This window comes from Aquila chrysaetos, chromosome 2, assembly GCF_900496995.4.
Source record: "Aquila chrysaetos chrysaetos chromosome 2, bAquChr1.4, whole genome shotgun sequence".
NCBI classification, from domain to species: Eukaryota; Metazoa; Chordata; class Aves; order Accipitriformes; family Accipitridae; genus Aquila; species Aquila chrysaetos.
Window position 1 is genome coordinate 69,968,343 of NC_044005.1, and position 25,395 is coordinate 69,993,737.

Here is a 25,395-nt window from a genome sequence, read left to right on the forward strand (position 1 = left end):
GAGCGGCTGAGGAACTGGGGCGGTTTGGCCTGGAGAAAAGGAGGCTGAGGGGAGACCTCATCGCTCCCTACAACTGCCTGAAAGGGGGTTGTAGCGAGGTGGGGGTCGGTCTCTTCTCCCAAGTAGCAAGCGATAGGACAAGAGGAAAAGGCCTCAAGTTGTGCCAGGGGAGGTTTAGATTGGATATTAGGAAAAATTTCTTCACCGAAAGGGCTGTCAAGCATTGGAACAGGCTGCCCAGGGAAGTGGTGGAGTCACCATCCCTGGAGGTATTTAAAAGACGTGTAGATGTGGTGCTTAGGGACATGGTTTAGTGGTGGACTTGGCAGTGCTAGGTTAGCGGTTGGACTTGGTGATCTTAAACGTCTTTTCCAGCCTAAACGATTCTGTGATTCTATGATTCTGTGGGATCTGGTGCATCGTTCTGAAAAGGGGCATTCGTAAAAACAGTCACAAGGTGTGCAAGAATATAAAGCTGCAAAATTAAACTCATGCAACTTTAATTTTGCTTCTCAAGCACTCCTACCCTCCCCCCATACGCATGCTGTCCAAGCAGGTAGTCTGCTTCAAGATCTTACGTTTACTCTTAGGAGAACCAGCAGTGAAACTCCAGTTGACTTCACACAATACATGATCACTGGAAATTCCTTTGTCATCTTCTGTCCACTTAGTGACCAGTAATTTCCAGTCTCCTGAATTATGTAATGGTACTAGGGTTTAAGAGTTTTTCACTCAGCTGGGTCTTTTTTATGAAAGACCCCTTTCCCCCCTTGCACTTGCTTCCTGTAAGTCACCCATCTTCTTGGTTTCACAACAGACAGTGAGTGAAATGGTCGCATCCTCTGAGTGTGATAGGTAATTTTTTTTTGCCTGCTTTCCCTCACTCATCCATCTACCCACTCACATTCCCTTTTTTCCCTGCAAACTCACAGCATATTCTCTTCCATAATTCATTATCTCAAGATGTACTTGAGCATCTGTTTATTTTTTTATTATTTTTATGCTTTCTTGATAGATTTATCAATATTTTAGCAGTTAGTTCTTTTCGTGTGCACTGCTCTCTTCCTCATTCGCACAGCTGTATGCTTCCAGTGCAGGCTTCGGACCCAGGGCAATACTATCAGCTGTCAACAACCATCCATAGCTGGATTATCTGAGTTGTGGAGTTTTCACACCTCAGATGCTGAGGCAGCTTGGGTTTAGCAGTGTTACTAGGTGAGGCACACGGCTGCGCTACTTTTGGGGCCAGCTCAGCTCTGGAAATAGCTCTGGTACTCCACAAAATCTCATCTACTCCCTCAAGCTGTATGCCCACCTTCCTGGGACAGAAAGTGAAAATGTGCCTAAGCCGCCAGTCTGCCTCCTGAGCACGGGGAGGGCAGCGCTCACCTCTCGGGAGGCTTGTTGGCCACCTGAGATCTAAGCTGGAGATGACTCCCACCGCAGCACGTCACACAGCACCCTGCGCTAGCTAGGGCTGGGGACCTTACCAGTGCTTTGCTGGATACAGAACGACCTGAGCTCCTTTTCCCAGTTTTTGAATCCTGCTTGAAAAAGTAAGTCCCACCAGACTCCCTCACTCTTCCTCCTCACTGGTACCGTCCTGCCTTTCACCCGACCCCCTCCTAGAGCAACCCGCTGACACAGTGAAACTCTGAAAACGCTCGAGCTAGACGTTGGTGGGGGAGGACATTTGGGAGCACAAGAGGCAGAGCCTGAGCAGAACAAAGGGGAAATGACATTGAGCTTGTTTTACTGAGTGTTAAGAAGCCCACCAACCTTCAGAGTTTTCACATGCATCTTCATAAAAATATGTTGATTAGGTCAAACCCAAACCATTAAGCACCAGGGCATGAGAAAATGAGCCATGGTGCAGGCCACAGAGCACGCACTCAGATCCTCTTCTCTGAGTAACACACCTCTCAGTGGTGACAGGGTTTCACCTGGCAAGCAGGTGCACCCACCCTGACTGAGCAACCCAGCAGTTAGAGGGTGAACTGAACTTCTGCAACATCCTCACTTCAGGAACTAAACCCTGTTTTCTTGCTGTTCAGATGGGTAATGGCTTTTCTCCATCAAAATGTTTCTTTTGGAGCTTTTTTGTATCATCCATCAAGCAGCCTTAGTCTACAAAGAGAGCTAACAGTCTCTTGGGAATAACTTGTGACTCTATCCTCTTCCAACTCAAATGTTTTCCTCCAGATGTTTCCCAAACTGCAGTCCACGCAGACCTCATGGTGGTCAAATATGTGATGTCTTCGTGACCTTTCCTCTGCCCATATAAAAATAACTGTGACTTGTTGGTGTTCTTCTTGGGTACCGCTGCATATGTGCCTGGGACGCATAGCCAGCGGATGGCCCTTCCTCAACCTAAGATGCCTTCTTTCTTTTTCAGGTGTGTGAGAAAGAGAAATTGCTCTCAGAAAGGAACCAACTGAAAGCAAGCATGGGAGAATTGTTAGACAACTTCTCGTGTCTTTCCCAAGAAGTGTGTAGAGACATGCAGAGCCCGGAACAGATACAAGCTCTCCACCGATACTGCCCTGTTCTCAGACCCTTGGATCTACAGCCAGCCACCACCATCAGCCCCTCCCCAGCTGGCGTGGAGCAGAGCCTGGTGACCTCCCAGTGCATCGGGGAAAGCATGCAGTGCTGCTCAGAGCAAGGCTCGGCGCAATTGGGAGCACCCTGGCTGCCCAACAACATCTCGGAAAATTGTTCGGCCGGCGCGGGGTTGGATGGAGCCGACACAGGTACTTACACCGAGAGAGAGCTTCCACCAGAGCAGAGCAGCCAAACGGTCACGGTAGACTTCTGTCAGGAAATGACTGATAAATGTACAACAGATGAACAACCTAGGAAAGATTACACCTAGTGACTTGTAACCTTAACGTTACACCTGGTCAGGTGTTCTTCAGTCAGCCAGTGGCAGTGTTCATTTGTTGTCTAGAAGAACGTATTTGGTGCACACTACAGTGGTCTTAGCAGCAATACTGTTTTTAAGTATTCCCTCCTCTCTACAAGCAGGAGTTCTCTTCACAATGGTGCTATCCCTTGCTCAGGCAGGGAACGAAGCAGTGGCAACACTGTCTGTTTTTGTATGTTGATTTCAATCTTAACAGGGATGGACATAACACCTCTGAGGACCCAACCGCAGCTTTTTTCTCAGTGGCCCATGTCACAAAACCCTAACTCAGGAATTTCCTCTGAATGTTCAATTTTTCATTGAAGACAGCTTCTTTACACATCAAAGTTTTATAGCTAAACTGTACATATTATATATAATATATATAAAATATATATATCCATATGCAAAAGTCCCTGCATGCCTCAATTTTTCTCATCCTACAAACTGGAAGCTTTCATTTCTATTGTATAAACAAGTTCCAACATTCCTTTTTGTCTTCGATGCTAGAACTAGTTTGGTAACTTGTTACACGATAATTTTTTTTTTCTTGGTTCGCAGTTCAGCAATATCATTCGATTTGTACTTATTTATAAAATTTTAATGTTGGAAACTTATTTGAGATTTTATTATAGACAATTTTTTTGGCACAGCCATTTCGTGCCACTTGAGCAATGTGGAGTTATTTTATTTTCTTGCAGATACTGTACAGTAATGGTCAACTTTGCCACTTGCACTGAGTTTCTGGTCAAACCTCTTTTCATAAATGAAGTCGTGACTTCAGTATAACTTGAGTATATGGTTTTCTTTGCTTTATGGCTTAAAGAAAATAGAAAAGTTTTAGCTAATAGACAAACACTCAGGAGCTCATTATGTAGTAAAAACGGTCTTGCCAAATACTGAATTCACTATACAATTTGTAAAGAGAATCTGCTTGAATTATTTTTATATTCAGACTTCTTTCTGTTTCACAAACCAAGTTTAAGTGCTGTTAATGATGCTTTTGGATTCTTATGGGGAAAGTATATTTCACTCTTTAGAGAAAAAAGTATTTGACAACTGGATCAGTTCATCATACGTTCCACGAAGTAAAGCAAATGGAGATCACATCAATACACTTGGGGGGGCTTTTTCTCCAGCCCCACTCTGTATACTTTACTCATGGAAGCAACTGCTGCTCCGGCTAGTCCCCAGAGCCTCACCTCAGCTGTCCTCAGACGTTATCTGTTTTCCTCACCAGACCCGAGTTGCAGAGGTGGGTCTGGTGAAGTCAGTGATCCTGCCTGGGTAGGCAGAGTTGCAGGATTAGACCCCTAGTTGTTGACTTTGGTTTCCTTACAGAAGTCAAGTTAGCACTGTATCCTCTAAGAGCAAAACATACATCTGCCAACACCTGATTCGGTCGCTTACCCATCAAATTCTTGTGTTCCAGGATCCTCTCAGCACAAACCGCAGCTAAAAGAGCGCTGTCTCGAAGGAGACTACTCAGTGAATTGGCTTAGTTGTAACTGTATTGGATTTGTAACTTAAGCAATGTTGACTCATGTTATGACTGTGTGAGACAGCAGCTTTCCAAGCATAACATCTGTATGTACAGTGTAGACAGAAAAACATCCTCCTAATGCTTTTTTAATAATTATTATTATTATTCTAAGTGTACTGAGTTTTTATTTTGTGGTTCTTTGCCCTACGTGTGCCAGGTTGCGTGGCTTTATCGATGACAACTGTCATGTGCTTTACTGGCTGATATTGTTTGTTCTCGCTGAAAAAAATGACCAGCTGTTCACACCTGTTTAAAAAAAAAAGTGTGGGAAAGCAGCTTCTCAGAAGCACTAAGCGATAATGTGGTCTTCTGTGCTAACGTTTACACTAGAGGTGTGCGCTGGTGTTTTTTTGAGGCACTCAGTAGATCAGCATCTTGACCCTGGAGGAGGAATCAGCTCCCTCTCTCCACTTCTTCCATCTTCAGACTGTGCTCATGGACCGTCACCCAACTCGCCACAAAGTCTTGCTTTTATCCTCTTCACCCAAACTATTGTAGCCAAGCTACCGAGGAGGAAATGCATATAGCATGTGCCATGTTTGTTGAAAATACGTTTTTTTCCCCGCATGTACAAAGAAAAACTAGTATATAATGTAGGAGAATATTTATGTTTAAGTATTAATCATTACTGTACAAAATCCTTACCTTTAAATGTTCAAAAATATACAAATGCCATAAACTCCTAGTTCACACGGTTGAAAAAGGGGGAGGAGTTGTCCTTTCTTTTTAAAAGAGCTTAACCTAAAAATATCTGAGCCCCCTCCCAGCCATCTTTTGCAGGTAACTGACTGAGAAGCTCTTTGGCGAGGGGGGGGATTTGATTTTCCTTTGAATTCGTTGACGTTGCAAAGCAGTTCTGTGCTTCGCAGAGAAGTTTTGTTTCTATGAGACCATGGTGAAAGCTAGAATTTAAAACTAAATGTGAATCACATTATAGAGTCATAGCTACTTGGGGGGGCTGGGGGCGGGTGGGAGGGAAGGGTCAACTGACACAGTATTTTAAAGATGTTTTTCTGTTGCCTTTTTTATTTTTAAGTGACCTCCTATATATATGAATAGATAGAATGTTTTATGAGTATAAAACCAAGTTTTAACTTGCTTCCTGACATGAAGATTTACTCTACTAACAACTCATGTGCAACTGGTACTCTTGACCTCATTCCAACGGTTTAAAAAACCCACCCACACAACCCATTGCGCTGCAGCTCTTAGGTTTGACCTGGCTTCATACTGGTGCTGGGTCTCTTGATTTCCTCTACCTTGGGAACTGATATTTAAAACCACTGCTCAAATAAGTGTCTCTTCCTCAACCTTGCTCTCATCTCTCTCTCTTTCCCTCCCCTGCAAGCTTTTCTGGATGTTTGGTTTCATTCTTTCCCATTAGAAGTGGCTGATTTTGTGTCATTGCTTCCTATATTTACATGTATCATGGTTTTTCAGTGGGGTTTTTTTGGTGGTGGTGGTGGTGGTTTTTTGTTTCTATTTTGTTTTAAGTTTTTTTTGCTATTCCGAACCACGCGGCTCTCAAAGCAGTTACTGGGCTAACGTTAAAGGAAGACATTGGGAGAATTAGTTTCAGACCTGGACACCAGCTGACATACATACCCAACCGTTCTTGTCATGAGGTCAAAACAACTGACTACAAGAATACCATTGGAAAGAAAAAAAACAAAAACAACTGACGGCAGTATTTATGAGTTTTAAGAGTTTGGCCAATAGTCACCATGATCTTAAGTAAGAATCTCTTTGCTTTTGTCAAAGAGGATATGTGCAGCGTCAGTCTGTCGGACGTTGCTTGGGAATGGCGTGGTGAGACCCCCCATCTCCCCGCTGGGCACTACACCGCTCTCGTGGGCGTGCGCGTCCTTGAAGCTTTGTCCAGTCTGTATCTAGTCCTCCTTTTCCTTTGCCATTGCTATACTTGTATCGCCAGGAAACCTCATTTCATTTAGGCTTGTTATGCTTTGTCAGGTGAGTACTACACTATATAATGTGTTTGTTTCTCTGCGTTCTCTGGGGGTGCCTTGAACACAATTAAAGCTCCTTGCAAGCTGATTCTGGAACAAAAAGGTAGTGAAAAAAAAAAGGAAAAAAAAAAAGAGAGAGAAAACAAAACAGAAAACAAAAGCAAAAATGTGTTATCAGGAGATCCCAGTATTTATATCACAGATTTCCTAACGTGATGACTCAGGCGTCAGAGTTTGATGCTGCAGTATAAAACTATTATTTTATATATTGTACAAGTAATTTATTAAATGTCTTTCTAAGGGTATATGCTGCTTTTAAGATGCACTATATTTTTGGATCTAATCCTTGTAATTATTTTTTTTCCCAAGGAAGTAAAATGTGCTGCGAAGGCAAGCCACAGTGATTAGTATGCTAACTGCTACTTCTCTTTAAAAAGGAGAGTGGGAACTAGATACGTAACTTTGCTAAATGGATTAACTGCTGCCAGAGGAATGATTAATGCTGATAGTGTGGTCGTTAATCTGGACTCCAACACTTCGTCAAGTCTGTATTCTAAACAGCGCTTAAATAGACGTTAAAATGCCTAGGTATATAGTTAGATTTTGTAATATGTAACTTTATGATTGCCTAATAAATAAAACAAATCTGCATGCTGGAATCACTATAATCCTGTAATAAAATGAAATCTGATCCACTAGGAGAAAGCACGGTGAAGCGTTGCAATTCCAGAATCAACACCACATCCTCACTGGTGTCTTGTAATCCACTGCTGTGGTGGTGAAGAGAGAGGGGGGGGGGGGGGTTTGGAGAATAGAAGACCTGTAGTGAATTTTGCGGTGAGACGAAGTGAACGTTTGCCAGGTTTCCACAAGCTCACATTTTGCTCCACTTTGTGTCCTCTACCATTGCAATGAGGAGCGCTGCTTTCACCTTTTTTTTCTGATCTGAAATGCGTTTGGAGGTGCCTCCAGTTGAATGCTGTAGCCCATGGCTGCAGCATTTTAAAAGTCTCTATTTTAGGGCTGCCTAGAGAAGGTTTAGCTCCATGTGAGCAGCAGAGCTGATGGCCTTGCATAAGGAGGGGATCTGCTAAGTATGGAGTGGTTTATTTTTATCGGAAGTGAGGTGAAACTAAAACTATTAACATAAAGAACTTATGCTCTCTTTCCTGCTAGAATTTTTCTCAACAGATTTTGACTTCGGTTCAGTTTTGTCTCTGCCAACACAGTCCAAGTTAATTTTACATCCATATATATAATACATGTATGTATGTATACATACATCTATAATTCTAGTCAGAGTGTGTGTTTGTGTATTTTCCTGTTCATAATACATATATGTATATTTATAATACTCCCTGGAGTATTTCATGACTCAGGCATCAGATCTGATGCTGTAGAATACAATATATGTGTATATGCATATGTTCAAATAGTGTGTCTATATTTAAAAGATCTATTGTTGGTGGTCTGTAGAATAATTATTCCCTTTACTCTCAAAATTTTAATGGCATTACTTGCAAAGACTAAGTGTACAGTATTTTCCTACACTCCACCAAGATAGGTATTATTTATATCGAAGTCAAATATTGATAAGCATTTGAAGGTATTACACGATAACGTTGCCATTTTTGCAAGTAAAATTGCTTTTCGGCAGGAAGGGATGCTAAAAATACCTTTTTAAAAGGTCATTACCCCAAGCAAATGGCTGCTAAAAAGCCAGTTAGATGACTCCTGTTCTTGTACGAATTTTAGCGACTGCGGGCAGAGCCCTTCCCGCAGGTGAAAGTCACCGCCTGGTTCATGCAGTGCCACTGTTGTCCCTTTTGGCTAATTAAGGGCATGCAGAAAGAAACTAGCGTCCCAGAATAGAAATGGCAACTGGCAGTGTTTGATTTCATTGATTGCTTAGAGGCAGAGACGGTCCCAGGCTACGAACCCAAACGACCCTTCTGTTTCGGAGGGAGCCGAGCGGGGGCTGCGGTCGCCGGCTGGGCTCGTCCCTGCAGCCAGAGGAGCCCACCCTGCGGGACGGGGCAGAGGAGGGAGCAGCTGCCCCACGCCGGGGGTCCAGGCCGGCGTTACCCTGCCTTTGTGATGTACCCGAGAGAAACGTGCACGGTCTCGGTCCTGTTCTCACTACTACGTTTGCTCTGCCTGAAGCTATCTGGATCCCTCAGACCGGCAGGAATGATACTAAACACTCTGGTGATATTCGATGCGTGGTTGTTTACTCGTAGTTCCAAGCATCACCTTTGATTTCAAGGGTGGGGATGCCCTAAGAGTTTGTTCCAGAACCAGTTGGTTACAAGTGCACCTCTTATATATGCCTTACAAACTTCAGAGGCCATATTCAAAACAGGGTTTTATCAGTGTATGCAAGGGGGTGCAACCCCTCTTCTCTTCCTCCCCAGGTCAAACAGTATGGACAGTTTTCACACATATCTACCTGTATAACCCTCTGTACCTCTCATAACTGGTCAATGACTGTAACAGGTTACATCAGGTGTTTTTTCTACATACTTTTTACACAAATTCTATGCGATTAATGTAACAATTCAATGCATCATTTTATTGTACTAGTTCTTAAGCTTGTCTTTATTTTTTTTCTAGGTGACTGTGGTTTCTTGTGATTTTTATTGTATAAATAAATGAGGTGGCTGTTGATGCTTACTCTCTGTTACTAAGAATTTTTACCTTTTTGGAAGAAAGCATTGCTATGAACTAATGAATTTAAAATGTCATTTACTCATTGTAAATACAGTATTGTGCAAAAAACAAAAATGAAAAAAAAACACCCGACCCTTTTCATTCATTTGAATTGCTAGTGTTAACTGAATTTTGTCTAGACACCATTTCTGTTGATGAAATAAAGACATATCATTATGTATTGTAAATCGACTCAGCTTGACTCTGAAATTGATGTTGCAGTGCTCAGTTAACCCATGGGTTGTAGGTAAGATTCGGGAGGGTAGGTTGGATGTGGTTGATACTGCGCGGCGAACCTCTGGACTGATGAAGAGACCTCCAGTCACGTGGTCCCATGGCTAATTCACTAGTCGTCTTTGATCCAGGGATCCAGTTATCTTTGATCTGCTGCAGGAACAGCCAAGGGTATTTCATTGCAAAGATGAAATACGTTGTTTTGGAAGATCAAATAAGCTGTAGCTATACCCATTCCCCTAGTGCTTGACTTATGGCAATTCTGCCAAGTCTTTGTTTTGGTCTTCTAAAGTGACAGTGTATGTGTTGGGAGGCAAGGGGAGAGGTTGGAGTTTGTTTCCCCTTTACGAAAAACCTGAGAGAAACTGAGAGGTTTCTGTAGAAACAAAACACAGCTGAAAATCTCTGTGTGTAACCCAAATACAGTAGTGTTCCTCTCTGAGGGGGGGACTTGGGCCGTGGACCGTTAGCATCCCTTACACTGCAGAAGATCCAGAAAGGAAAGAAGGAATTATAACGGCCTTAGGTGCTATTACCACAAGCAGGGCGCGGAGTCTAGCAGGGGGTGTTTGCTCTCTGGAACTCCCAACCTCATGGCAGCCACCTCTCTCCTTGGGCTGGAGGCAACCTGAGAGCCTGCTCAACAGCTTGGCAGGAGGAGACCTGGGAAGGGTCCCTGGCATGACCAGCTGTCCTGCCCTGGTCCACACACTTGCTGGGCTGCTGCTGCGGGGAGCGGGGAGGAGGGCAAGCTGCTAGAGGGAGGTCCCCAGGCTTTTTTATCACCAGACAAGAAACCGTAAATTGTGTGCCCTGGGCCACCATCCTCAGGGAGGCAAACTGCATCCTCCTCCGTCTGCAGCAGTGAAAGTTGCCTGCGATTTTTCTATCTTAAAATTCTCATGGAAGAAGATCAAACGTTACTTTCCAGAGTTCCCCAGTTCTCTGAATCTTCCTGTTGAGCATATATGAAGAAAGCTTCCCACCCCCTCAAATCTGTCAGAAGATGTAGCATCCACCGCATGTACACATAGCCTGGCAGTAGAGAATGTACTTTAGCAAAGCTGTTTCTCCATCCCTGATCAGTTGTTGCTGGCACTTAATGGCCACCATCTTAAGTATTTCCTTTTTTTTGCCTTAAAATGCTAAACAAATGCACAGACAAACTGTCAATGAGTTTGTAGTGAGGCAGAATACGAATGTAAATCATGTGCACTAGAACAACATCACTGTAATCTCAAGCAATCTTTATGCTTGACTCTTTTTTCCTGCTGACCTGCTTTCTGCTAGCTTTGCCTTAGAGTTGTCAAGTCATAGAGGATTTTTATGCTTAGGCAAACTGGCATAGCAAACAAGCTTGTTCCAAGCATTGCCTGCTGTTGAGGTGATAGCAAATGCGAGCTACAATAAGCTTGACAAATAAAAGCAGCCAAAAGCATGTGGCCAGAAACAGGGTCAGGGACAGTCAGCGGAAGGTGCTTTATTTTCCAGATACACAAGTGGAAGGACTGCTTTCTTGGGCTGCATACAACCCAGAAATCCAACCTTCCAGAGCCAGTCTGTCCTAGCAAACTGAAAATGAGCTCTTTTGGGCTTTACGTGTCTTTCAGTTCCTCTATATGAACTAATGAGATAGTGAAGGGAATAAGATTTTCATGGCCCTGAGGTGATACCTTGCAGATCTTCTTGAACAGCAAACTGAAGAAAAGCACAGATGTTTTGCACTTAAAATAAATTGCCTGATTTTACTTAGTTTCGATTTTGAAGCCAAAAGTATTAGCTATGAGGAGGCTACATTAGCATGGAAAGTCTCTATCAGAGCTTGAGGACTGCGTTAGCACAGCCAGACGAGCAGCAGCATATTCCTCAGCTGGTTTTTTTATCTCTCTCAAATTCTCTGTCCCTTCAGATTCCTTGAGTGTTTCTTCCATCTTTTATTCATTGGCTGCTGAAGCCTGGGGAGATAGAGGCCACGTAGCCTTCCAGGTTACTTTCAAATCAAACTAACCCTTTCTTGTAGGTGCCTTGGGTCTTCCGCTACCTCGAAGGTCAATGGATCAGGCTGGTTTCTGATATGAACACTGCTAGCATGCACAACAAGTTGTACATCCCAAAATGTTCTCCCAAAGACACAAGGCTATTTCTGCAGTGGCAGCACACACTGACCAGATCCAGCTCAGTCTACGTGAGAAAAATCTTGAGTCATGGAGCGAGCTACCCCTTAACACCAACAATCAGAGTACGGTACGGTTGGGATTGGCGTAAAATGGAGGAATAAAATATTTGCTTTCTTACACTGTACTATGAATTTAGCATTATAGTGGCGGGAGAGGGGAACATAGCAATAGATAATCTGCTTTTTATCTCTTTGCTGAAGGCAGTTTGTGCTCAATCCCTTAGTTTATTTCTTCTCAGAATGTCATTACTTTTTCATGATAGATGATAGTTCTAGGAGCATGCTCTGAAAGATAACAAGAGAAAGAAAGCATGAAGCTGAATTGGCTTAGAGGTGAAAAAGAAATGTTATCACAGTAATTAACCCCAGCACACATATAGTTGGGAAAGTGGGAAATCGGGTGTTCAGCTGACAACATACTTACCTTGTAGGGCTTTGTTCAGTGCTAAGGGGGGGTGGAGAGAGGGGGAACACCGTGCTTTTAAACCAAAATAAACACATCAATCCCTGAAGTAACTTGCTTGAAAGCAGTGGACCTATCCTAGAGTCCTTTGCTTTACATGTCAAGGGGTTTTGTATATTTTTGATTGCTTTAAAACCATACCAAGATGAACTCAATTAAGCGAGTTCCACTTTCTAAAATCCAGCTTATACATCTGTTGCTGCAGAAATCCTCAGAGGGGTTCATTAGTTGTCAACTGCTGCTGACCCCCAAAGTTTATTTGTGTTTGTGCAACTGGTGAATGGTTACCTTTGGGTGACCAAGTAGCTTTTGCAGGATAATTGGTACACTGGCTGTCATCACCACGAGGTTCTCCTGAGTGCTCCAGGGCAGAATAAAATACAACTACTGTGGCATTTAATATGGGGGGTTTTTTTTTCAAAAAAGAAGAGGTGTTTGCATAGAAAAACTGTACAAAACCAGCAGTAGTTACCAGCAGGTGTAAATGTGAATACCTTTTAGGATTCTTAAACATCCTAGAGGAACACTGGCTTTTACCAGTCCCTTACCCCGCCTCTGGATTTTCCTGGTGGAGCTCAGCTGTCTAAATAACTCCTCGGCAGTTATCAGGTTTGTTGTTTCAATGTACATTCACTCTTATCAAACTGTTCCCAGCCCGAGGAGCGAGAGCGGGTGAGCAGCTAGTTAAATGAGTGGATATTTATTCCTCAAGTGTTGTTGAAAAGGGTGAGTAAACATGCCTTGTTCTGGAGAAGACTGCAAGCATTCAGGCTGAATAGCGGCTCTTTCTTTCATATCCTGCTTACTATGGAGTATTTTCCCACTGGGTAAAAGGCTCAAAGATGAATGGAGAATTGAGAAGTAGAAAAAGAATTGAACAGCACAGAGGAATAAAAAAGCAATGCAGTGAGGGAAGCTGGACCCAGTGAATCGTAAAATTTCCCCAACTTTGGCAGAGCCAGGATTTCAGCCCCAGAGACTTTCTTTTCTGCAAATGAATAAAATCAGCAGCCCTATCTTCATCCAATTCTGTGAGCTGAGAGTATCAGCTTTACCAGCTGCTTCATTATCAGCTTTATATCTCCCTCATTCACCGTGAGGAGGGGGCCTTGCTTTTAAAGATACATTGATTACTTTGTAGCCAAAAATATAGACTTAAAGAAATGACACTGACAGCACAGGGCTCTCTGGAGGAGAGGGTGGGCTAAAGAATAAGGAATAGATGTGACAGTGAGGAAAACTCAGCACTTCTTGAAAAACAAAAATCTGAAGTTGAGTGCCTAAAATGCCTAATTCTTTCTGAAAATCTTGAGCTAATAATTTTGGTTTCCCAGGACAGCGGTTCAGCTAAAATATTGCTAAGAATATTATAAATCTTCTAATGACTTCCAATTTTGTTTTGTGATTCCAGGAACTTATTTTGGCTCAATGAAGAAATACGGCCATTAGATAATGTCAAGTCTTCCCATCTTCTTGGTATATCTTCGGATACTCAAGCAAGAGGAGTAGCACAGTGGTTCTCTCGATGCAGATTTAGGCTTGGGGTGCAAATGTGATGACTTACTTCCAAGTCATCTGAAGGATGGTGTCTTTGTGAGAAGAGTTGCCAACCTAGCATAAATACTCCCATTTCCAGTTAATCAAATTAAAACTCATAGGTTTTAGAGCACATTTTAGGATTCTTTAGAAAACTATTATATATAGGCCAAAAAGAACTGATGCTGGACACGCTCAGGTAGCATGCAACTGGAGGCCTCTGCTTTAGAAAGGCGGGGAGAGACACAGCTAGCAAAAGACTTCAAACCCAGCTAGCAATGAAATATCACACAGCCTCCAGCTTTTGTAGAAATCACGTGATGACACTGTGACACTCTGAAAAATGCAACGCCAGGCTGTGGCCATGCTCAGCTGAGCTTTCCGATGTTCTGCAATCGTTCCTTGGGTTTGTCGAAAATGGCCAAGGAGGAAGACTGCTTGACTCTGGCAAAGGCTGACTTTGGAAGTAAAGCTCTCTCCCTCTCTAGCTGTTCAGCTGGAGTGCTCCGGTCTCCTCTTATTTTATCCCCCCAGAGAGAAAAAGAGAGTTATTCAATGGTCCCAATGGCTTCACAGAGCCTTGCACGCATGAGGCCATGAGACACTACCCCTTAGTGCAACGCTCCAAGCGCTAGATGCCCATTGTAGGCTGTAATTCCTGGCCCCACCTATTTTCAAGAGAGCACAGATTGTATGTGTACTAGTTATATACTGACCTTTGACCGCATCAGCCTATTAATTTTATCAGACTTAAGAATGTATCATGCACCAGTCAAGGGCCTGACTGGTGCAAATTATGTTGGGGTTTGTTTTTTTTTTTCTCATAATGTCATTCATGTGCAGAATCTTATTGACAGCAGCATAATTCCTACACAGCTTTGTGAATCCAACCCCCAGTTGTCATTGTGATTGTAGTTACACTAAATTCAGCGTGGCTCTTTTCACTGAGCTGTATGTGAAAAGCAGCCATTTAAGGCCTGCTTGCCGAAGAGAGGCCGGCAGCCTAGCACCATGCAGAAGGTGGCCCTTTGCTCCATAGCTGTATCTCCCCTTTTAAATAAAAGTTAAAATGTGGCAAAAGATGCAAAACTTAGGGCAGAACTATCTGTGTACCCGCAATATTTCTTAGAAGATAAGGTGCCATGTATTCTCTAAGATGTATCCTCTAAGTGAGCCTTGGAAATTATTAGCTTGGAGACAGTTATCAGTGAACAAATTGTTTGCTATCACTTCAAAGCATGCTGACTGCGTTCCTCAGTACTAAGGTTTTGGAGGTTTGCAGATAGCCTGGTTTCAGCCACACACAGATCCTGAATTCCCTTGTCAATGTAGAGTTTTGTAACGTTATTTACCCCAGGTCTCCATCGAGTTGAGATTAGCTCACACGTATAGCTGGTGATGCTCTTGTCGTTGTGTTTAGGTGGACTGAAATCAGTTGCAAATTACCCTCATGGCATGCAGTGGATCTCTCCTCCTATGCTTTGCCGTGTGCTTTCCCTGATGCAATGAAGGTCCAGTTTTGGTGGTCTGTCCTCAGAACCTAATAGATCTAAAATTTGACCAGCAGCAGCTCAAGGAAAAGATACTTTTTCCCAATGGATCAGAGTGTCTTGAGAAGCCTTCAGCCTAATAAGTTTTTCAAGATTTCTGCCTCTCTCATTTTTGCTTCCCAGTCTGAATAATGGATAGCTTTGGACAATGCAATGACCAAGAAACTGAATAGAGTATGAAGAGTGAGTGGTTTGGGTGTAAAACTAAATAGTCGGAGTGTAAATATTTTTTTCAAGGTTTTATGCCACAGTTGGACATGAAATGAAGAAATGGCTCTTCACCTCCACCAATTCCAGACGAGGAAGTTTTAAATAGCCTTGTTAGTTTGCATTGTGGCCAAACATGGTTGGTCTGTACAAATCCTACCAACGGGAAGGGCATTTCTTCTTCTATATATATAGCTTGTCTAGTTTGAACTGAAGTCTGAAACGTTGAGGAATCCTCATGCCAAACATACATTTTGTATTCAATATCCTACTGAGCTGTTTCATAAGGGTTTTCAAGGAAGGGTTGAATGCATTCTCTCTTAAGGGTCCAAAGTACCCTTTCCTCCAAAAAGGAAGTCCTAAGATGAATTTCCTGTTCTGTTTGAGGGATGCAGTTTTGTACTTTCTTGGAAAAAAATCACGTGATCATGACCTGGCCAACTACTATCCACCTCCTAGTCTTCCTGGTTTGATCAAGAGGGTGCCATACATTATGAGAGGTAACTTTTACAACATTTAGTTGTCCCTAATAATAGTTATTTATCTGTTAGAGACTCAAGTTTGGTGTGGAAATGGCATTGATAATATTGCTCAAAAAAAAAATCTCATCACTGGCTAAAGGTCAAGCATCCGTAACTGTACTATTAGATCTGTTCGGTCCTTTCAATGCCATGACTCACAGGACACAGTTGACTTGTATGCATATTCTTGCAGTGTCAGATGGATTGATTCTGTATAGCTTTGAGATTTTCTTTCAGCTAAGGAAGCTACGGTGGTTGTGGGCAGTTGCGGTTGTCCTGCTATCTTAGCACAGAGCGTGGGTATGTGTTTGACTGGAGGGTGCTAGAATGGTTGTTGAGGTACAGAAAGTGATATTTGTAATGTTAAGTTGATACTCCTCTCTCATTGAGCTAATGCAAAGAATGCTACAGACAAATTCTGGCAGAATGGTATGGATGAAGGGAAAAAGAAAACGTTCAAGCCAGTATGGAACTAAAGATGATAGTTTGGAAAAGTTATCAAAGAAAATTGAAGAACAGTGTGGGTTCCACTATGGTTTTGCTCCATTTGGCTATCCAGCTTAGATTAGTAAAATCCAGGGTAGTATAGACTGTATTTTGGCTGTTTAGAAAATGTTTGTACATGTGGATCATTGTTATGTTAAAAAGTGTCTGTCCTTTCTCTGCATTACTGTTGCAAGTCACTATTAACCAGGCATGGCAGTAGGTAATTTTTTTTGTGTGCTTCAGTTGGAATTTTGTAAATACTATTCCTTTTAAGTACTTTTTTTTTTTTAGATAGACTCACTAATTTTTGCATGCTCCTTTCACACAGGTAAATCTAATCATACATATTTTTCTTTTATCTAAACATTAATACATGATGATTGTCTCCTGGAAGTCAAATTAAAACAAATCAAACCAGCTCTGAGTGCCCTTGACAACCAAAATTAAATAGTGAATATAGGAATTGGGAAATTCAGACCAGAAGCTTACACAAGCTTTAATGCCCAGATTCAAAACTTTTGTGATGCACCAGCATATTTGTGTGTTGAAATTCGCATTCATAAAATGCTGTAGCAGTGCTAGCAGTAAAGTGCATTTGCCAAAATCTTGGCTCAACTGTATATAGAAGCACCTTTACTTTAAAATATCATATGCAGTAAGTAGGAAGCAACAGGTAGCATACCTACAGGAGTCACATTTTAAAATGCTAGTACCAGTCCCTTGCATAATGATCCCCAAAGGCAGCATGCTGGAAGAGTGTTACTTTCAAGAGTAATGGCATTGCTTTGCAAACTGACTATATTTCTCTGTAAGATCTCCCCTGGAAAACAGCATCATTGTCATTAAACAGTAAAAGCTGCCAGGCAACTTCTGTGAGTTCTCAACAGGGGCTACTGAAATTCTGTCTTGCTTGAATAACTTTTTGCACTTCACCTTTTTAAAGAGCCTTCTCATCTGAGTATCAAAAACCAGCAGACTGACAGATTGGACTCTAGGACCTCTCCCTCTACTAGAAACATCAAAGTGAAAGTGGTTAAATTGCATCTAAGTGACAACTTAACATGGCTTATGCTGATTATATATTGTAGAAACTATAACTCCAGGAGAACTGGAACCCACAAACAAACAGGTTTTTGATGAGCAATGTGTGAGTGGCTTGTGCTTCTTACCATAAAAGATTTGAAGTTGTTTGTTTGATTGCTTGCTTTTGTTAGTTTTGTATTTAGAAAAAGTATTTATTTTTAGGCAGAGTGAGAAAAAAAATTGAACAGAACCTGTCACTTTGAGTACTGTGTGAAGGAATCTTCTGTTTATTACATGCCCTGTAAAAAGGCATTTAAGGGCTTGCTTCTGCAAGCATTTGTAAAGGAGCTTTTTTGCTCTCAGAGGACAAATCCCATCATCTGGGGCAATCAGAATTCAAGCTACTTTAAAAAAAACCCTCGTTGGTTCTTGAATGCAAGCACCGTATCTTACCAACACTGAGCTTAGAGCGTGTGACCAAGGAATAGGAACAGCTGCTGAAAATGCAATTCCGTCGGCGTTGGCTCTGGCGTTGCAATTATTTGGTGTTTTATATGTAGATCTTTTGACTTATTCATTGAGCAATTACTCGACTCGGTGGTCGCCTCTGGGAGAAACCCCCTGCAGCTGAGAGAAGTTGAGCCGCTGAACTCGACGCACTCAAGCCTTCCCTTTCTTACAGTCCCGAGCAGGCTGGAGCGGAGCAAGCTTCCCCGGGGACAGTCCTCGGCAGGGCGATTGGGATGGTGTAACGGGTATAAAGAAGGCGAGATTGGGTGACGTAGAGACCCTCGGCACTCCGTAGCTTCCCAGGGATGTTTTTGCTTTCACCGCAGAAGGAGACCGGGCGTGCGGGAGCTCGCCTTCGTGCGGGAGGACGCCAGGCGTTCGGGCTGTGCCGGGAGCCCTGCCCAAGCCTCCCCGCTCCCCGCACCCGGCCGGCCCCCTCCTCCCCGGGGCCGGGGAAGGCAGCCGGGGCCGCCCGCCCCGCCGGGGCCGGGGCCCCCCCCGCCGCCCCCTCCCGCGGGCCACCCCGGGGCCCTACTTGCCATCGACACGCGGCGTCCCGTGGCTGCGGCCGGCGGCGGGCTGCTGGGCGGGCTGCCCTCCTCGCGGCGCTTCCCCTCCGAGCCGGGGCCGGAGCCGGAGCCGGAGCCGGAGCCGGGGCCGGAGCCGGGGCCGGGGCCGGGTCCGCCGCGGGAGGCGGGGGTCTCGCTGTCGCTGCCCGCCCGGCTGCCGGTGAGGACGCGGGAGAGGAAGCTGGACTTGCGGGTGCCCGGGCAGTGGCCGCTGTCCGGGGAGTCGCCGCGCTCCTCGTCAAGGTCGCGGCGGAGGCTCACCCGGCTGTGCTTGCGGGGCACCCGGCGGGCGCCTGCCGCCGCCCCCGCCGCCGCCCCGGGGGGGCCGCCCGCCGCCGCCCGCGGCGCCTCCTCGCTGCTGGACGAGGGCGGCGGCGGCGGCGGCGGCGGCGGGTGCTGTCCGTGGTGCTGCGCCGCGCTGTGCCGGCGGCGGGGCGGCGGGGCGCCGCGGAGCTCTCCGCGGTGCTGACGGCCCGGCGGCCCCGCCGGAGCCGGAGCCGGAGCCGGAGCCGGAGCGGCGGGAGGAGCGGGGGCGTGGGGCGGCGGCGGCGGCGGCGGCGGGGCGGCGTCGCTGGCCGGGCAGGCCGGCGGCACCACGGAGCTCTTCTTGGAGTTGTAGAGGCTGGTGTCCTCCTCGGCGGGGCCCGCCGGCCGCCGCGGCCGCCAGTAGAGGCTCTTCTGGATCTTCTTGAGGCCCAGGTGGGCGATTTCTAGGATGTTGAGGAACAGGGAGACCGCGGCGATGCTGTTCATGAAAACCATAAAGACGGTCTTCTCTGTGGGTCGGGACACAAAACAATCCACCGTGTTAGGGCAAGGGGGCCGAGTGCATTTGTACAGGGGGGACATGTGAAACCCGTATAAAAGATACTGACCTATCATAAAGCCCACTTCGACCACCGACCGGGTCAGGATATGTAGGACGTAGGTGCGCAGCAGGGACCCTCTCAGGGGCGCCTTATGCACTTTCTTCTGTTCCTCCAGCTTACGCAGTTCCCTCTCCACTCTCCTGTGTTCCTCGGGCATGGGCTCCAGATCCTCCAGCTGAGCCCGCAGGCGGGCTTTCCTCTTCTGACGCTCCTTCTCGAGAGCCCTTAATCTGTAGAGCGCGTGGCCCATGTAAACTAGCGACGGAGAAGAGACAAATATGATCTGCAGTACCCAGTATCTGATCAAAGAGATGGGGAAGGCTTTGTCGTAACAGATATTGCTGCAGCCGGGTTGCTCCGTGTTGCAGATGAACTCGGACTGCTCGTCGTCCCAGACATCTTCGGCAGCCACTCCCAGCACCAGCATCCGGAATATGAACAGGATTGTGAGCCAGATTTTGCCAACTATGGTGGAGTGGATGTGCACTTCTTCAAGGATGCTGCCCAACAGGTTCCAGTCCCCCATGGTCAGAGGTTCATATCTGAAATACCCCAAAATTATGTTATTTTAGTACAATACTGGATTACTTTTGGAAATGGCCCTTGTCAGTATTTCTTTAAAAATAATGATCTTTCATATACATTCTTCTAATAGCAGGAGAGCTCTTAGAAGTTCATCATTATTTTCTACTTAATGGGTCCTTAAATGAAGGCAGACTTTATGATTACTGGTGAAAGATGCAAATGTGAGATTATTTTAAGCTTAAGAGAGATTGATTTCAGCTGTAAGCCACTGTACTTCTTAACTGCCTACAGTTTTACACTACTTTCTACCCACTGGGAAAGAAGATAACTTTTTTTCACTTTGCAAATCCTTTGCCCACTGTAGTTTAATTCTACACCCACTCCATTTCACTGTCTGTGACTTTGCCATAGTTTTGCCATAATACATAATGCTCGTGGCTATCTTTTGTTTGATAAAGTTTTGAGATGTATCGCATAACTGTGACGGAAAAATGTTTCATTTTCTGCCCCAAGGCAGTAGCATTATTAGTGCCATCCATCCAATATTTTCCCATCTACCAGGGTAACAATCCAAAAGTTTCTCACTTGGATTCCTGAAACTACAAATACATAGCTAATTTACACATAGCTGTATGTGTGTAAGTAGCCTCAGTTCTAGGATAATGTTAATAAACTACGAGTGTTTCTAGGATTAATATCTTTAATTTTATGCACTTAAAGTCTTATTGAATCACCAGGACTTCATCTCCATTATAAATTTCAACATATGAGAGAAAGAAAACAGGGATTACATAGTGCAGTGATGTGGACATTTTTAGCTGTGAGCGTGAGATGATCTTTTTAACTACCTCTTTCCCAGAATCTCTTTGAATCACCAGCAAATTGATCTACCTTCTGCTGCCAGGTGCTTGATTTCCAAGCCGCTTCTCTGGTAACTATTCAGGAGCTTCAAGTAATGTGGGGAATTGAAATGTAAGGTATTTGTTTATTTGTGAATGCATCACATGTTCGGTATTGCGTCCCTGGAATTTTTTTCTGCTAACGTGGTAATAAAATATTGACAGCAACTGGGATCATATCTACCTTAGGGTTTGCACTTAAATTTTTTATGCTACTGTACTTTCAAAACTTCCCAAATTCCACGAAACCACAACCTTCAGTAAAGTGCAATTTCTAAGTTTTTTTAAGAGTGCCTGGTTGCAGTACCCTAAATCTTACACAGTTTTAATTGATAGCACAGCCGTGTGAGATCACCATTATCAATATAACTTGGTTATGGTTTATGACATGATCCCCCATAGCACGATTCTGCTTGGAGGCTGTATTTATCCACACTGCAGGTAAAGATTTTCAATTGTAACCAACGGCGCAGTCATTGTCTGCACAGGCACCCTACAAACTTTATTATCACATTTCTGCATTTGGAGGTTTTTTTTCTGCACATTTGAATCTATACAATGAAATTCCCTTTTGACACAGGGAACTGGTTGAGGAAACCTAGCCAGTCAGGCAATTTCTTAGATGCTGTGATGTACCTGGAATATCTTCTTTCCCCACTCCTTCCCTCCCATGCATATCATTGAAATAAGATACATGAAAAAAGAAAAGTCAGCAATAATTATTGTAGTCCATTTTCCTCATCTTTAAACAGTGTCAGATCTTTCTTCTGACTTTGTATGGATTTTATTCAGAGCAGATATCAAATTGTTGCAATGTCATAGGTTGGGTGGGTGTACAAATGTTCATATGTCGAAATGTTTACTGGAAAATGTTACATCTCAAGCTAAAAATGTTGAACCTGTTTTTCCAAGCTTGGAAGTGCTGATACAGAATAGTTCACCTTCAGTAAAGCGAGAAGTGGAGGTTTATGTAGAGCAAGCTCCCAAATGCAGAGTATTGAAGAGGCCAAGTACAAGTGGGTGACACTTGCTGATTGCTCTGTGCCACTTCCCCTGAAAGGTGACTGAATGACGGCAACGCAAGAGTTAAGCAAAGGAGCTTTGGGTATATTTGCTGCCTTGTGAATGGCTGATCCCTCACCGAAATTGATAGACTCCACAACCCACCCCCCCCCCCCCGCCAACAAGTGAGATGCTACAATGTAAATGCAGGAATAAAACGGAAGGGAGACATGTTTTAATCCCAAAGATGAAATGCTAGCATTCCCCTAGCAGTAGGAATTATTGTCGCTCATTTTGGAACAGAAAGTGAATGCAACCATTCCAGGTAAGAGAGACAAAAAGAGGAGTATAAACATATCACTCTGGCTCTACAGATGTGGTTTTGTTTCTTAAGTTGTTTCTACCAGTATTTAAAGAACTCTGTCCTCACCACTCCTTTATAACAGCCAACAGGGGAGAGTAATTGTAGGAGTGGTCTAATTCACTAAGTAAACTTATTATACCAAGACACTTTGCCTCAAATCTGCACTGGTAGAACCACAGCATAAATATTGACATGGTGAACATTGTGTATAAAGTAAAGAAGTTAGTGGAGAGCCACGAAAGCCAGAGTTTCTAAGAAATCAGCCAAAACTACTTTACAACCTTGTCATAGCAATGTGCTTCCAATTTTTCCATCCTTCCCCTCCCCGGTCTTCTCTGAATTCTGTGTAACAGAGTAATTTCAGTTTACTGTAAGAGAGTAATCTCAAATATCAATCATATCATTATTTCCAGTCTACTAGTAGACTAGAAATTCTAGCATTCTAGTATACTAGCCTAGTATACTAGAAATATACCATTTTTAGTATAGATAGTACATACCTGAGACATTTCTCATTATACCATCTGACTACCTCTGTGTCTGTCCAAATACTTTTGAACAGTTATTTCAAACAATAAAAATTCATGCATGTAATCAGTTAGAACCAGATGGAAATCCACCATTTCTCTTCAGAGAAGTTTCTTTATTTCTTGTTTTTGTTACTTCTTTAAAATAAAGTTCATTTGATCATTTGCCACTATTCAGATCACTTCTATATTAAATCTATGCCAGGTTTTCATCAGCTGTAATTTGAAAAAAGCAGAGTTAAATCTTAAATTTCTTGTCAGAAAAAGTTAAATGCTAAGATGCAAATACTCCTGGGTTTAATTCCCATTGCTTCATACTGCCCTAGGAAGGATTATTTTTCTGCCGCTTACCTTAGGCGAAAGCCCTTGGTTACTCTATCTTAGAGCATTGCAGAAGGAGCACGCAGCGCTGCCGATTGCTATAGCTCAGAGACCTTCCTTCGACAGTGCTAGGACATTTTTTTTTTTTTCCCAAGAGCCAAAGCATAGACGTGGTACGCTGAGCGGACTTCTCGGTTCTTTATAGCTGGATGTTAAGATCACTCAGCCTAAGCTATCCATGCACAGTTTAAAAATCATCAGATGATAGGCTGGTGCCTCTAGCCAAAATTATCATGCAATTATTTTAGTCAGTGGCATCTAACAAAGCCATTCCCTCAAGGCTCAATCTGTATGGCAATAGTTTGCCATGTCCCTATGCCTTGTTTTACTCGGGTCTTCAAACATTATGCCTCCACCCAGCTCTGAAATGAAATTTTATTTTGTAAAATGGCTAAATAGGCAGCCTTTAGAGTATGATAGATTCTTTACATTCATTTTCTTTACATTCCATTAGTTTCGCTTTGAATCAATGCCCAAGGATCGATCGGTCATGTCCGATTTCATACTCTGTTGCCTGGTGAGTTAATTTAGGATGCGTTAGACTGAGTCTTTTTGAAAATGGAGGCCACAGGAACTGAGACTCAAGTCTTTGGTTAGCAACACAGGCTTTTGGCACGGTAACCTGTCTTCAGCTGGGTTCAAGCCCATTCAGAACTGGCATCTGTGAGAGACAAGGTTTAAAAAAAGGAAGGTGAGTTGCCAAAATGGGATTTTTGTGGGAAATCGGGCCCACCAGAGCTCAGGTTCTAATACTAAGAGCTTCTGCTGCCTAGTCCTGCCCAGGCCTAAATTTTATGGAAATCCCAAACATCCATTTCTTTTCTCTCTTGCTCCAGAACCTCTGGCCCTTTTCTTTCATCTTACAAGGTGCGTGACTGATTTCCACTTCAGCCTCTTCACCCTAAGGGTATTCCCACTAACCAGTGGCCAGTTCTCAAAAGACACTAGCCCCACCTCTTCTTTGGGATTATCTTAGATTTATGTGCACCCTTCTCTCTCGCACAAGCCGTACTCGTCTCCGTGGAAGTCCTGGTTAAATATGCCTTCAGAGCCTTGCGCTGCAGCAGATGTGGTGGCCCCAGCACCTTTCCTGCAGCCTCAGTCTAATGCAGCAGATGTACGGTTCATGCACACATTACAAACGCTTTCGGGGCAGTAGCGCTACACTTTCTACTCCTGAGAGACGCGTTAATATTCATCCAACCCCCCCAGACCTCCACGGGCCTTTCTCATCCATATGCTCTCGCGCTCTCTCTCAAGCCCATGTACCTGTCATTGGCTTTTTATTTTCGCGCCTCTTCTCTCCAGATTCAGTCACAAAGTCCCTAAGGCTTTACCTCGCCGTTTCAGTCGTCTCGGAGCTTCGACTCGGGCCTGGGTGCCCTGTGCTGCCTCACCAGGCAGTGTCGTTGACCCGACATCTCCACAGCTCCCGGGTGTTTCTCAGGAGCACCCTCTTCAGCTCCACTCACTGTGAAAACCTGAGAACTGGGCAAGAGCTGCAGCACCCGTGAGTTATTCATCCCATCGGAGAACGCCCTTCGTCGCTCACCGCGGAAGCAGCTTGTTCTTGGCCCAGCGCGTTTCTGTCCCACCTCTTCTCCCCCTCAGCGGGTCACAGCACCAGAACCACGGGCTGCCGACCTCGCTCTGCCCTCAGAGGAACCTGGGTTAACGTTTTGGTTTTCTCGGGGGACAGGGCAGGTGACAGCAGGCTGCTTAGGGACAATTTGCCATGTTTCTGCTTTAGCAGCAGAATCGGTGGCGGTGTTAAAGGACTGCTCGTGCAACTTGTTACTGGACCATACAATTAATTGTACGTGGAAGGGAAGCAGGGTCGGGGCAGGGGAGTGGTGGGAGGGAGCAGGATGAAGAACAGGAGTGCGGTGTAGTCCTTTGCATTTGGAGATGAGCAAGAATCTGTGGGGGGCTGAGGACACTTCCTCGCTATAAGCATCTGCCACAGGTGAAATCATCTTACAGTGTGAATGCTAACAGGCAGTGTGTGTGGGGGGGTGGGTGGCGTTTGATGGGGCAGGGAATATCCTGGAGATCCTTGGCCAGTGACACCCGAGATGGGGAACCGTGAGCAGCAGCACAGCAGGAACCAGCACAACTTCATGCCTGACCTTCCTGGACCAGCAGCGACCTCCCCGTTGGGAAGCAGAGACCCAGGGAACACAGTGCTGGGGCAGGAGTTGGAGACAACCAAGCAGGGTAAAAGCTCTAATCTTTCTGGTTCTTCAATAAACCCCAGGATCCAACTCCAGCATGGGGTGTTTACTCTGTCTTCCTGGTGACAGCACCTAAATTGTAAGTGGCAGCTATTATAAAATAAGTTCTTAAAATATTAGGTCCAAATACACTTTTTATAGCATTGCAGCTTTTGACATTCTTGTCAGGGATTTAGATTTGAAAACCAGAAAAGG

General features: G+C 44.3%; 2 protein-coding genes across 5 annotated transcripts in view; one reads left to right on the top strand and one right to left on the bottom strand.

Moving 5' to 3' along the window:
* Positions 1-5,401, top strand: part of BACH2 (BTB domain and CNC homolog 2) — a 194,020-nt gene extending 188,619 nt beyond the window's left edge. For all 3 annotated transcript variants that reach the window (XM_030042099.2, XM_030042106.1, XM_030042092.2), the window contains one exon: positions 2,396-5,401. In XM_030042099.2, coding sequence (XP_029897959.1) covers positions 2,396-2,875 — 480 coding nt within the window. In that variant the 3' untranslated portion in view covers positions 2,876-5,401. The remainder of the gene's footprint in view (positions 1-2,395) is intronic.
* A 3,742-nt stretch (positions 5,402-9,143) lies between these two features.
* On the bottom strand, positions 9,144-23,095 carry GJA10 (gap junction protein alpha 10). 2 transcript variants are annotated; one of them, XM_030042128.2, is made up of 3 exons: positions 22,937-23,095; positions 18,370-19,810; positions 9,144-11,819 (listed from the first exon to the last, which is right to left on the bottom strand). In XM_030042128.2, the coding sequence occupies exons 2-3, from the start codon at positions 19,792-19,794 to the stop codon at positions 11,781-11,783; spliced, it is 1,464 nt and encodes a 487-aa protein (XP_029897988.1). In that variant the 5' UTR covers positions 19,795-19,810; positions 22,937-23,095; the 3' UTR covers positions 9,144-11,780. The 2 variants fall into 2 exon arrangements, with proteins under 2 accessions (XP_029897988.1, XP_029897979.1); XM_030042119.2 differs by having other exon boundaries at positions 18,366-19,810.
* Between the last annotated feature and the right edge of the window lie 2,300 nt (positions 23,096-25,395).

Excerpts from the sequence above, each read along its gene's own strand:
- GJA10 (XM_030042119.2), bottom strand. The coding sequence starts at position 19,794 with ATGGGGGACTGGAACCTGTTGGGCAGCATCCTTGAAGAAGTGCACATC. Across the intron at positions 11,820-18,365 it reads ACGCCGCGTGTCGATGGCAA|AGCATGCTCCTAGAACTATC; the intron begins GTAGGGCCCCGG and ends GTTATCTTTCAG.